Source organism: Hoplias malabaricus, chromosome 16, assembly GCF_029633855.1.
Source record: "Hoplias malabaricus isolate fHopMal1 chromosome 16, fHopMal1.hap1, whole genome shotgun sequence".
Classification (NCBI taxonomy): Eukaryota; Metazoa; Chordata; class Actinopteri; order Characiformes; family Erythrinidae; genus Hoplias; species Hoplias malabaricus.
The window spans coordinates 14,635,649-14,648,904 of record NC_089815.1 but is presented as its reverse complement, the minus strand read 5'-3'; the positions used below and the strand labels follow the sequence as shown (position 1 = coordinate 14,648,904).

The following is a 13,256-nucleotide window of genomic DNA, read 5'->3' as shown; positions in this document are numbered from 1 at the left end:
TACAAACAAATGTTTATCCAGGTGAATATGAATTAATAATCTCTTTGCAAGGGCACTACAGACATAGTATATTGTTGTTATTCAATTACACTGAACAATGAAGTGATTTTATGTACAAACATTTAATTACACTGTTGCACAGTGGTATGCATACAAAAATCTTAATTACAATCAGATTTATAAACACATTACCCACGTTCCTTTCCACAGCCTCAAACAAAAGTGCGTATTTCAAACTTCAGACAGGGTTACAAAACCATGTGTGTTCAGAAACAATGCTGCTATTTATCTTCTTGCCATCAACTGGCTATTTATGTTGCTAGTTACCATGATTCAGGCTTATCTGTATACTTCAAATGTAGTGATACTCCCTCATTTCTTGCATAACCTCTTCCAGAGCATCCTCCATGGTTAGCTTGGGTGAGCTATTGCAGAATATGAACTGAGAAAGAAATTTAAGGCCCAGATAAGCAAACTTGGTTGAACTTAACACTTGCCAATACATTATTAGAGTAAAAATTAATTAAAAATATTTTGCATTCAACACTTTTCTCTCTAAAATGGCTACTTACAAAAAATTTATTTTAATTAAGGAATGTAGTGCAATGATACCCCAGGACATTCACAAATTCAATGTCAATTGGTGCTAGCTTAGTGTTTTAGTTTTATAAGGTTTAGGTGGTGGGTGGGTGCGCACACACACACACATATATACATATACACATATATATATACATATACATACATATATATATACACATATATACATATATACATATACACACACACATATATATATATATATATATATAAATAATGAGAGAGAGAGAAAACTTGTTTTACCTCTTTGGTTTCCTCCAGTGTGGTGTATCTGTAGTCAGCAGGACCCAGGGACTCCATTATGTTATGGTGCAGATGTCTGCTGGACTCAATGAAGCTTCTGGTTAAGGCTAGTTGCTGTTTCAGCATGTCATTCAGAGCAAACACAGCAGGGCTGTATGCAGATAATGCTGCAGACCACAAGATTACACAAACGTTTAGCATCCCACATGGAAAATAAAACTTTGCTGCATAAACAGCCTGTTTCCATAGCTTTAACTGGCCGTTGTATACAAAACATTCAGTTTATTAATTAAAATCAGTGTTGCTTCTGGCATGTGACAAAAATACTGCTGAATTATTTAATTAGTGGATTTGGGACTGTTTGATGGTTAAATCGACAAAGAAATAACTTTGAGATTATGCTCACTGGGCAAAAAAAAAATTGTCACCTGTCACTGAAACATACCTCATAACTGGGGTCCTCAAACTTTTTAATCAATATCAGGTTTTCAGTCTTTAGGGGGGCCGGACCGCAGCCAGAGAGGGAAAAAAACTATCTACAAAAAACATGTATACCTGTATGTCATAAATATTTAGAAGTTTAAGTCATTTATATTTTGAGATTAAAATCATAACATTTTGAAAATGTAGTCAGTTTAGTACCGCAATACTTTTTGTGCATCTACACTGAGTTTTAAGGTACAAGTATGTGAGCGGATCAGGAAAACTTGCTGAAAAGTGCAGGCAATGAATATCCATTATAATTGAAGTTGCCCTAAAAAAAACCTTAGTAGCAGGGGGGCACTGTCCCTTAATATGAGATGCGAAGTGAATGTTGCCTCTCCTGTAGCCTTGTGTATACAGCACTTTGTCTCCTTACAGTCACAGCCTTTCACATGTTAGGGAGAAACCATGAGGGTTTGAGAGGCTGGGTGTAGAGAACGAAATTTCAACTGTTTGTACCAAAATCATTGACTAGACACTGACGTATTGTATTGTACTGACTGATTGTATTGTAATTTTCATCCAAAATGATTGCTAGAGACAATTCAGTAGTCGCTAGATTGCTGGTATCCTGCCATAGTTAATCCTCCTGCCTAATAGCATGCAATACCTCCAACAAGCACAAGTTAACAGCTGTAGTCCATTTGGCATAGCCTGGACCAGTGTCTGGATGTAGGCAACATCAATGTTCAGCCACACTTGCTTCATGGAATAATTGCAGTTTGGCTGGATATTGTGGATGCCTTCCTTGCCATGAAACTCATTGTTCCAGGTAATCACACAGATTTCCAAGTGGATTCAAACCGGTGGTTTTTGTGGGCCAGTCTTGGTGTACAAATCTTCCTAAATGTTTTATCCCTGACTGCCAATCAGTCACATTTATAGATGCAGAATTTGTATCTTGGAATATAGAGATGGGAATGTTGCGTTCCTCAGTATGATAAGCAAAGGGCAAACCCTGTTTGTTCAACAGCTCAGTGTATGCTTCATGATTCAAACAAACCCAGAACTTCACAGGGCCTCTTCTAGCTTGAACTTGCACTCCGTCCTAACTGAAGGTGTCCAATAAGCACGAATGTTTAGCATCATTTGCATACAGGCAGAAACGCGACTTATCTGACCAGACAACACGTTTCCAGTCAGGAACAGTCCCATTTTGTGTCTTTTCGCCCACTGAAACTGGGCAATTAGTGTAAGTGAGCAGTGCATACCACTGCACCGTATGTTCCCAGCATGCAGTTCTGAAGAGTGTTCTATAAGTAATTGGTTGTGAAGGACCTACCTTCATTTTTTGAGTCTGTATTAAGTTGAAAGTGGACTTGAGTTCAAGTTCTACAATTCTTGCTTAGAAGTGATTTTCATTCACAACACTTGAATTATCCTCATGTAAAGCCATCTGCAGGAGCCTGAAGCTACTACCACCTTACAAACACAAGCTGACATTTTTTTGCATGGAGAGCTTACATTAAAAACTAAATGTGTCTCTGACTTCACTAAAGATTGTGAACAAAATCTCATAAATGTAAAGCACTTAGAGAATCTGTGAGTTACAAGCCAGTTCCATGAGTTGCTAAACCTCTGAAAACATTCAAGTATGACTTAACAAAAGAGAGTCCTTACCTTCCACTGCTTCTGCGCTGATTGTGTGGCTAGCCACAAGGGTCGGATCCGCGTATGACATTCCTACTGATGGACCTGGTACAGCCTGCCCTGCAAGGGAATAATCATAACTCAATTTGTAATAGTAGTTCAAGCCTGATTATGCCTCTATAGCACCAAGCTGTGCTAGAAGTATGTAATAAGGACTACTTGAGCAGTTTATTCAGTACACCAACTTTGAACCACTAAATCACTACACATCTGCTGAAGTGCACAATTTGAACACTGATGTGCTGCAACACCTATATAAAATGTTACTCTTTCGCCCTTTTCAGTGATATTATTAATGATATTCTGTTAAGGAGGAATAAATACAAACCCACCAGAATACCATGTACAAGTTAGTCCATCTCTTTGTGTTTGCACAGTAGCATCCTTCACAGGCCGTCCAGCACTCCTTGGTTCATTTTGAGTAATGGTAGCATCACTGGTGTAGGACCTTGTGTTAGAACTTTTACTGGGGCTTAAAGAAGATTCAGATTTACTATAATTATCATTTGATGACTTGGATAGATTTTCTGAGAGTGTGTGTTTATCATTGCTGTGTGAACTGCTTGAGTGAGACTGAGGCTGAGTAGCCATGGAAGAAGAATACTTATCTCCACCTGAAAAATATTTAGAGACCTCATTGGCACTCAGTGCTGTCTCAGTCTGAATCTCACTTTCAAAGTCACTCTCATACTCTACTAAAGCCTCTTTGCATCTGTCCGTAAGTGAGATTGTCTCGGCTGAGGAAGGCTTAAACTCTTCAAATCCCCTGGGACTTTTGTTGGCCTGTAGAGGAGCAGGAATTTAGACTAGACATGGCAATATACAGCCAATAATGGGCATTTTTTTAATGCTCTGTATATTTGAAGCAACCGAACATCAAAAAGTAAGCACACCACATAGCAAACGATATCATACACAAGATCACTGAGATTATGAGCTTATTCAGGCTAAAACATTTTCTAGTATTGAGCCTAATTACTTTATCTCTTACAATTCTGAAAATTCTGAATGTATGTAATTCATAATTCACATTTTTAATACACAAATACATAATATTTTTCAAAATGATTTGCCCACCTTTTCTTTTGACATTTCTGTTGTCTCAAAGGCAACTGGGGCCAGGTCATCCAGCGTCATGACATTTAATTTGAAATCTGTAAGACAAGGTAAATTAAAGTCAACAGACAAACAGTACACATGACAAATACAAATTTTGGGATAAGATGCATATGATGCAGAGACAGAAATGTTGCTTTTCTGTTGAACTAGACTACAATTACTTTAAACATCTCTTACCATTTGATGCTACACTTGTTTTGCTCAATGTGTCATCATTAGACACATATGAGAAAGGTTCCCCCAGGGACCTGACCTGCCTGTGGACTGTTGCCGAGTTCATAGACACCTGAGTGACCACAGGTCTGAGAGGGCCAGACCTGCTGGCTGAGAGTCCTTCAGGTGAAGATGGTGGAGAAGAGGGAATTTTGTGGCGATGTGCTGTGAATGCTGATGAAACAGGTGACATTTCTTTATACTTTTCAGGTGAAACAGAAAGAGACAAAGGGACAAACAAATGAGTACAGACTTGACATTGTACCAGATGGTAACATCAGTAAATGTTTTTCTCATCAAATTTGTAACTATAGTTAAAAGGTTTTAACACTATGTGCATAATATTTTGTAAATATCAACTTACTTGTCAATTCATTACAAAATTAATGAAAAAAGGTAAGGGTATATAAAACTATGGATGCATCGGATCATAGCAGCATCAGAAGACTGCTTTAAGAAATGTAACAGACAGATTTGTCTAATAATTCTAAACAATATATGATGAATAGCAAAATGTTAAGGCTATTGTTCTATAATTATTGCATTTCATTTATTGCACTTGTATACATATGTATGTAGTTTGTATTTAACGCCACATCTGCCCATAGGACCACATTTATGGCAAGAAAGCTAGTAAGATGTTATTAATTGACTAATACATTTTATTTTAGGGACGTTGAGGCTGCTATCTATTTTAGTTCATCATATGTGTTGCCTCAAATTTGTTACTCACAGGGATTTCAAGTGAGCTTTTGCTTTCATATTGTTAACACACAGCAATAATTCTGTTATGGACTTTGCAGTTAGGATCTGTTGCCTCTCGCGGCCAAAATCAGTACAGTCCAACGTTAAATGTTTTCAGGGTAGGTCTGCTGTTTTCGTCCAATAGTTGTATTTGTGTAATTTATTATCCTGGCATGTATCCCATTCACTTTGCCATTTGTCTTTGATATTACGGGTTTGACGTCCATTAGTGGAATCTGGTACATCAGACCTGGGTTACATGAGGCCATTTTGGCCACTCTATCTGCTCTTTCACTGCCAAGAATTTACAAGAGTCAATTTGTAAACTTGTACAAAGGAGATTTATATTTCTCTGTAATGCCTATCCAGGTGAATGTCATCCCAATTTCAATATTTTACAAATGTGCAGCCCATGATAATGGCAGTTGGGCCAACATGTACATAAAAAAAATAACTGATATCAGTCCACATTGCCATAATTTCCATATTGAAGCATCTTTAATAAAGAGATTTTGTATGTGAATGGCTTTAACATTTACATCACTTTCAGAAGTGAGACCATACCTCAGAAATCATTTGAGAACTTTGTCTCTGAACATTTGTCAGACTCCCATTTTGTGAGTCTACTGATTCTCCTAGAAGTCTACGCATATCCTCTTCATCACTATCCAGGTCTGATTCTGTATGTGAAGCCATCCATGTGGGAGCTTTAGAACAGCCCACAGGTGTGCTGTCCTCATCCTTCTGATCCACAAGAGATGATATATTCTTTTTGAAAAATTTACTACCGGCCATGCTCAGCTTATTGCTGGACTGGACAGAGATAACAGGCTTCTGTGACTCTGTCAGTTCTGTCCTAGTATCTGGCCCAAGCTTCTTGTTTTTATGATTTCTGATGTGTTCTTCAGTTAACACAAGGCTACTTAGTTCCACGCCTTGTGAACTACCCTGAGGGACGAGCTTTAAGGCACTTGCATCAGCAGAAGCTCGACCAGTGCCCAATAACTGTCTGTCTGCTGTGGCACTGCTACCAGGCTTCTTTAGAAACCTGCTTCCACCCCCTATGACAAATTGAGAGTCTAGAGACACTGCAATTTGCGGTTGTACTTTAGGTAGGTCATTATGATCGTTGTCCTCGCTTTCTGCATCTTCTGAGGAGAGATCACTCAAGCCATGTAAAGGAGCCAGCCTGGCTTGTAACATGTCATTCCCCAAATTTGCCTGAGGACAAAATAACATTTAAAAGAGAATTAACATGACTTTTCCAAAATATTTGCATGGTCAGAATGGGAGTTCTTGAGATGTAGTCTAATATATTTGCTCACAGTGGGACTGATTGCCCTGAGACTTTGGGAGTGTTTAAAGCCTCTAGTGTAATCCCTTACATGAAGCTACAAATATGGTGCCAGGTGTCTGAGACAATAATTTTGAAATTGCCTTAGCCTAATACATATTTTTTTTTCATTCGTTCATGATGAAGAAATATATGCAAATGCTTGTTTGTAAAAAAAATTGTTCCTAAGGAAACTTTTTTAATCAGCTTTACTATTATTTGTAACAATTGTTTAAAATACAACAGTGGATATAAAAATAGAATATGTGTAGGTTCACAAGTAATTTTGAACCGTAATCAAATGGCTATATTTGCGTGTCGACCCCTGGTTACTATCAATACCACTGCAAACAACTATGGAGTATGTTTCAAAGTTACCCTGCAATGAACCATTTCAAATCCAACCACTTTGTGTGATTTGGTTTAAATCTCAAGCACTAAATTATGGACATAAAAAGCAGTGCAATTTGCCTTTAGGTGGTGTTGGTAAAGGGTAAAAGTAAAATAGGCCAAAATATTAATACACACATTCCTCGTGCTGCTTCGTGTATTCTTTCCTGTTCCACTGCTGGTAAGCCGTCGTCCAGAGAGCTGTGCTTTAGCTCTTTCCAGAGCTGCGCTGCGAGAACTTCCACGGTTCCACATTTTGGACAAAATGTTAAAAATGAACGGCACCCTGATTTCGATTAAGTCCTTTATCTAACTAGCAAATATTACATTTCATCTCAACTAACGTTCATTTATGTCTGATGATATATTCACATAACGTCGACTTTCATCACTGATTAACGCATCTCTCCAGCTGTACATTTAAGCTAGCAACATTTATATGTATATTTCAAGTAGAAAATATATTTTAGCTGCTTAACTGGCTAACTTAAAGAAACGCACTGAATTTCTCGGTAAATGGCTAATGCTAGCTAGCTTTCGCGATTTAACTCGTTTAACATGTACAACGGCGTGTTGCAACAGCTTTGACTGCGAATCAGTATATCAACATTACCCCAACCTTAAAACTCCTGTTTTACTGAATTAATTATTAACCCATTTTTTTGGGGGGGGGCGGAAATAAATACATTTTCGGTTCCTATAACTACCAAAACGTCGGGGCGGTCAGTAAGTTTACAAAACTTGTGTTGCCAGATATTTTAAAACGGGAGGTAAATTCAGTGAAAAAAAATTATGAACAATTATCGTAGGATATTCTGGTTCTGTATTGTTTAATACAAACATTTAATCCTTTAAAACGAAATAATAATGCATGGAAGATGCAGTAGTTCTAACAACTGTGGATACATTTAAAATAAACTCCCAATAATGTGTATTATTTTAGATCCTGAAATAACTGCTGCTACACGTGAATATAATGCATTTTGTCTAATAAATCGCAACGTATATTCAGCCACAGGCTACATAACTTCCTAGCTAATATTTTTATTATTATTATCATTATTATTACTGCGGCATTGTTTTTTACTGGTAGAAATGGTAAAGACCAACGTGAACTATAGATGGAGTACGGGGGATTTTAAATTCTATCTGGCAACACAACTTTCATGCCATCAACAGGCGCAAGTGGACGATCCCAGAGCAGCTTTATGTCTCGCCACATAGTCGTTTGATTATGGGGAGAGATTGGTCTCAAAATACTTAAGAAATTTGTAAATCATATTCTACCAATCAGACACAAATCATAGATGTTTCACTATTTACAAATAAATATATCACAATCTGTCTCTCGCGGTCTGCAATGTGTACAAATACAGTAAAATTCATTAATGTTTTTGTTTTTTATAGATATATAATTTTAATATGAAAATTAATGAATTTGTTTAAAAGTGTATTGCATATTTTTGTAACGTTGCAGTAACAAATTTTAACATTTATTTATAAAGTGTTGAATCTGCATTTGTGGATCAAGTCTTTTGCCTGTTTTCCGTAACGTATTTTTGGAGAAAAACACAAAAAACACACGGGAGCTTTCGCAACCCGATTTGCGCCGCATGACTGATTTGGACGGCGCATGCGCAGAACATGCTTGCGTACACTTCATAGCTCCGATGTTGTATTAATTTCATCTTCGAATATAATTGTGAAGAGACTTTGGTTGAACGTCATGGGTGTCCCACATCGTTATTCGTCATGTTTTGTTTAAACAAAAGGCTACTCCAACACAGATATCGTCAGTTGAAAATAAACACACTTTGCAGGTTCTCCCGTTGTTTAAAACTGTAGGACCGTGAGAAAGGCTAACTAATGTTTAAACACACAAAGTTGCTCATTCTTGAAGATAAAGCTCTTCTTAGCTTTGGAAAAACAGTCTGTTTGCTGCTATAAGCTATATGCGTGAAGGTCGTGCAAGTCGGATAGCAACAGGAGCCATTGCATCCACAAAATGTGGCCAGCAGGCAAACAAGCTATCGCTACTGGCACTTGTTTAAGGAGGTGTGGAGCCACCTTACAGGCCTGATATTTTCCCACTAAAATATAATGTTTCCAAATTGCTCTATATATCATTATACAGACACAACAAGATTAACACAACAAAACAACAATAGATTCCTTTGTAGCAGTGCCAAACTAATTGGCAACTAAAATGATAAAAAGTCATTCCTTCTGATTTTTATAGCATTGCGTTGTAAATGTACATTTCATTGCTAATATTGAAGACATCTCACAGCAACTATGCACCTACTTTTGAAACAATGGCATTAATTTTTTCAGTGTAGATTTAGATGCAATCACAGCACTGAAAGAGCTTTAACAAGAGTAATAGTTGACTTACTTCTGCTGCTTGATAGAAGCTGTATACCTTCTGTATGAATGCTGTTAGGTTTAGTGTAGATTTTGATACCATAGATCATAGGATATTCCATAGGCTTTAAAGTCTGACAGGGTCTGTTTTCTTGGTTTAGATCCTAGACTAATAGTTATCAATGTTATCAAAGTTATCAATGTTATCAAAAACAAAGGATGTTGCTTGTCTAAAGAACAGGCTGTTAATAGAAATTAAAGACGGGATGAAACAACTTTCACCTATTAAATTCAGATAAAAAAGAGGTCTATGCTTGCTAATACTGTTAGTAACTGACATGATTTCTCAGTAATATCCATTACTACCACCAACACCTTCAGGAGTTTTAAATTTTTTTTACTTAACTCTCACATTTAACACTGTGACATAGCTCTTCATGTTAAAAACATTTAAAAAATGTTTTTACTTTGCTCCTTTATCTTGTAAGAATCTTACCTGTGAGTCAACAGCAAACCCCTGTTGATTAAGGCAATCAGCGAGGGCAACCACTGTTCAGAGTGGAAACTGCCTGTTACATATATTCTTATCACAAGAAGTTGCCAATACAGTTTATAAATCTGGTCATTTGTGCTAACTAACTAGCTAACTAATTAGCAGTGGGGTCTAATAGTATTCATTACCTGCTGACAGTTTACCAGCATTCATCATGTACCACTAGCTGTACCACTACTTTCTGTTCAAATTCAAGATAATTTATTACTTATTAGATATAGTTTCACACCTTTTCATGTATTCAGCATATTAAAACAAATAAGCCCTTAATACACATTGTTACTATACTTTATTGAAGAGTTATTGATAATTAATTCTTGAAATATTAGTTATTTACAGAAAAAATACCCATACATTTATATACTTTTTCACCTGCTCAAATAAGCAGTCCCATAAAATACAGAGCTGTCCTGTATTTGGATACTAATGTCATGTTCTATATTCAACTCATATGAGACATGATTTATGTGTTGCATGTGATTTTGCCGTGCATGTAGGTGTCGAACAGCAGGTACTAGAGGACCTGCCAATTTGGGACCTTCTGATAGCCTCAGAAATATTTACTCATTTTGGTTTCTAATTTCTGTATTCTGTAATTATAAGAATAAATTATACTAGGCTGCATATTTCATGATACGTTCTGTAATCTGCATTTTGTTTTTTAATTACTTCAGCCTGTCCCATCCATCACCTCAAAGCAAATGTGGTCTGACCATCCTGCATGTAAATCTATCATGCAATTTATGTGTTGATGTGTTTAGGTATTATTATATAAATGTACAATATTCAGATAAATGTATTTAAAATATACAAAATTGGACCCAGTTAGGGCTGTGCCTTGTCTCCACTCCTCTTCTTGATATCCATGGACAGGATATCGTGTTGTAGTCTGGGACAAGAGTGCTTCTTACAGGTGGGCTCCGGAGGTGGCATGTCTGCTATATTTGCGGACAATATTGTCCTTGTGGCTTGCATGCACTTCAGTAGTTTGCAGACGGTTGTGAAGCGGTTAGTATGCGGATCAGCACCTTCAAGTCTAAGGCCATGCATATCATCAGGGACCATGTACGTTTTATAGATTCTTGGACTGAACGGAGAATGGGAGAAAAGAAAAAAAAACGGCTCATTTTTTTCATTTCCTGTTTGAACACACGATGACAGAAACGAGAATTGAATCTGTGTTTTGTATACAGCTCATTATTTTGATTGGGGAATGTAGATGGGCCTAAAGCACACCTTGCACATTGGTAAGTCTGAGCAATCACCAGTTCTTCAGCGGCTCTCTGCCGTTAAAATAACAGTCCCAAACTCTTAGACTTTCCGTGGACACACGTATTATCAGTTTGTGTGAAATTAAAGACATGTACATATACTGGATTTTAGCATTACAATTAAACATGGGGTGAGAGGTTGCGTTTTATTGTTAATGGATTATAAAAAATCATTTTTAAATTAAGTTTTGTGACCTTAAATATAGTTTGCCTACTCAAAGAGCTTTAACTATAGATAATGAACATAGGAATATTTCTATTTTCTGCCATTATAATTCAACAATACATGCACACATAAAAATACATTATATGTTATATTTTAGATTATTATTATTATTATTATTATTATTCATGCTCCAGGCACAAAAGCTTCATATTGCACAAGCAGGAAACATTACAATGAAATCAAATAACATCGACCAAACAAATGACCAAAATAAAATAAAATAAAATTTTAATTAATTTACTTTTAATAAATGTGTCTTTTTCATAAATATAGTTATTTCTCTGTGAAATGCAGTCACAAACTGAACTGAAAGGTTATGATTTTCCACACAGGTGGTTCCAGACTTGCATTCTTCACATTCTTCACTTCATAAATTTTATTAAAAGATGGAACTATCCTCTGTCCATCAGAGCAGTATTATTATGTAAAATGTGGACAACTATTGAGGAATCTGCTTCAAAAATAAAACACAAAAATAAAATGCAGAAATATAAAAAGGAACTGAAATTAATAATCTGTACAAAAGTAAAAGTCATCCAAAAGGTATAAATCATTCATCAAATCAATGGGCTGCTTCTTGGGATTATGAATTGACAAAGTATTTTTCAGAGAAGTGTTCAGATTTCTATATATTTTAATTGTAATATTTGTAATCCTTGATTGTATAAGAAATAAAATAAGAAATAAAACTGCTTAAACACATTAAGGTACTAGCCAAGTGGGTTAAAATACATTCTCAGTGTTGGTTTTTGGTGTAATGTAATGTTTTAAATATAATTCCACATGCACTAATCCTTTGTTAGGGAGTAGCAGTGATTTTGGGCTAGTGATTAATGGGTTGAAGGAGGTTATATTGAAAATGATAGAAGCCTATTTACTGAGAGAAAAAAAAATAAACAAAAGCATGTGAAGTAGTTTATTTTTGGAGCTGTGAAGTTAGTTAAATTTTTCAAAATTAACTATGAACATGAACTAACTCATTTTCTTTATGTAATTACGTAAAGATGGACTGCAGTAAGAAAACTAGTGGGGCAGTGAAAAATGCAGGTGGGCACGGAGAAAAGCAGATAGGAGGTTAATTCAAGTTTAGATGAGATCTTTAGTATCAGTTGTAGCATAATCGTTTGTACTATAACCTGATAATCTTTTACATTTGAAGTTCTGTAGTTAATGAATCTGCATGGATAAGCAGTTCACAGTTTTTTCATTAAATATTTTTATAGAAAATATATTGAAGAGAACAGAACATGTACATAATCTCAATATGTTTAATTATAGAGCTGGAATTAAACGAGTACAACTGAGGTGACTACACTTGAGCGTTCTTTCACTACACTGCACATCCTGAAGATCCCTGTTTTCCAGGCTCACAGAGATGAGGATACGGCTGATATTTCCATCATTGTTGAGGGCAGTGAGGTATTGACAAAGTGTGACAACACAGCAGAGACTTGCAAACTATTGATCAAACTGATGTGTGCCATGAATAAGTGTCAAATGTGTACTTCCACACATTTGAGGAAACTCAAACTGTTTTAAAGTACGTTTCTGCCTTTTTTTTTTCTTTTCCAAACCAACTGAAGAACTTTAGGTGATTTGTTATATGGCCTTAGCATAGTATATTTTTAAAGAAAAGTTCTTAGGGTGTAAAACCAATTGTTTTTTTGAAAAACAGTTTTTGAATGTTAATTGGATTTAGGAAATCATGACCCTGCCAATTTCAAATTTCAATGCCAGTTACAAATGTATTTTCTATTTATTGATTTTATGTACTATTTGTATACATTGCAATTGCTGTATGTTTACACTGTTTCAAGGTTGTATTAAAAGCACACTTACTAATATTACATTGTCAGATATGTTGTCATTGTGGTGGTACCCTCAGTTGTACATATTTGTACATTTAATTAGGGAACATGATTATATTATAATTGTAGATTTTAAAATGTGTTGATTTCATACACCCTGTTTCATCTCCAGGACTTTTATTATGTTTTTTGTTATATGACATTTCTATAATGAAATACTACAAACATGTATGTCTCCCTCCTGAGAAGAGAACGCAAT

At 35.9% G+C, this 13,256-nt stretch overlaps 1 protein-coding gene across 3 annotated transcripts; it reads right to left on the bottom strand.

Annotated features, from left to right (window-relative positions):
• Nucleotides 1-42: 42 nt before the first annotated feature.
• Nucleotides 43-7,494, bottom strand: c16h19orf44 (chromosome 16 C19orf44 homolog). 3 transcript variants are annotated; one of them, XM_066647572.1, is made up of 9 exons: nucleotides 6,914-7,494; nucleotides 5,617-6,273; nucleotides 4,273-4,510; nucleotides 4,054-4,130; nucleotides 3,585-3,759; nucleotides 3,309-3,449; nucleotides 2,947-3,036; nucleotides 844-1,010; nucleotides 43-442 (listed from the first exon to the last, which is right to left on the bottom strand). In XM_066647572.1, exons 1-9 carry the CDS (start codon nucleotides 7,028-7,030, stop codon nucleotides 353-355), a joined length of 1,752 nt encoding a protein of 583 aa, XP_066503669.1. In that variant the 5' UTR covers nucleotides 7,031-7,494; the 3' UTR covers nucleotides 43-352. The 3 variants fall into 3 exon arrangements, 2 of the variants coding, with proteins under 2 accessions (XP_066503669.1, XP_066503668.1); XM_066647571.1 differs by having other exon boundaries at nucleotides 46-442; nucleotides 3,309-3,759; XR_010795740.1 differs by lacking the exon at nucleotides 43-442 and adding an exon at nucleotides 1,289-1,379 and having other exon boundaries at nucleotides 875-1,010; nucleotides 3,309-3,759.
• Nucleotides 7,495-13,256: the final 5,762 nt, after the last annotated feature.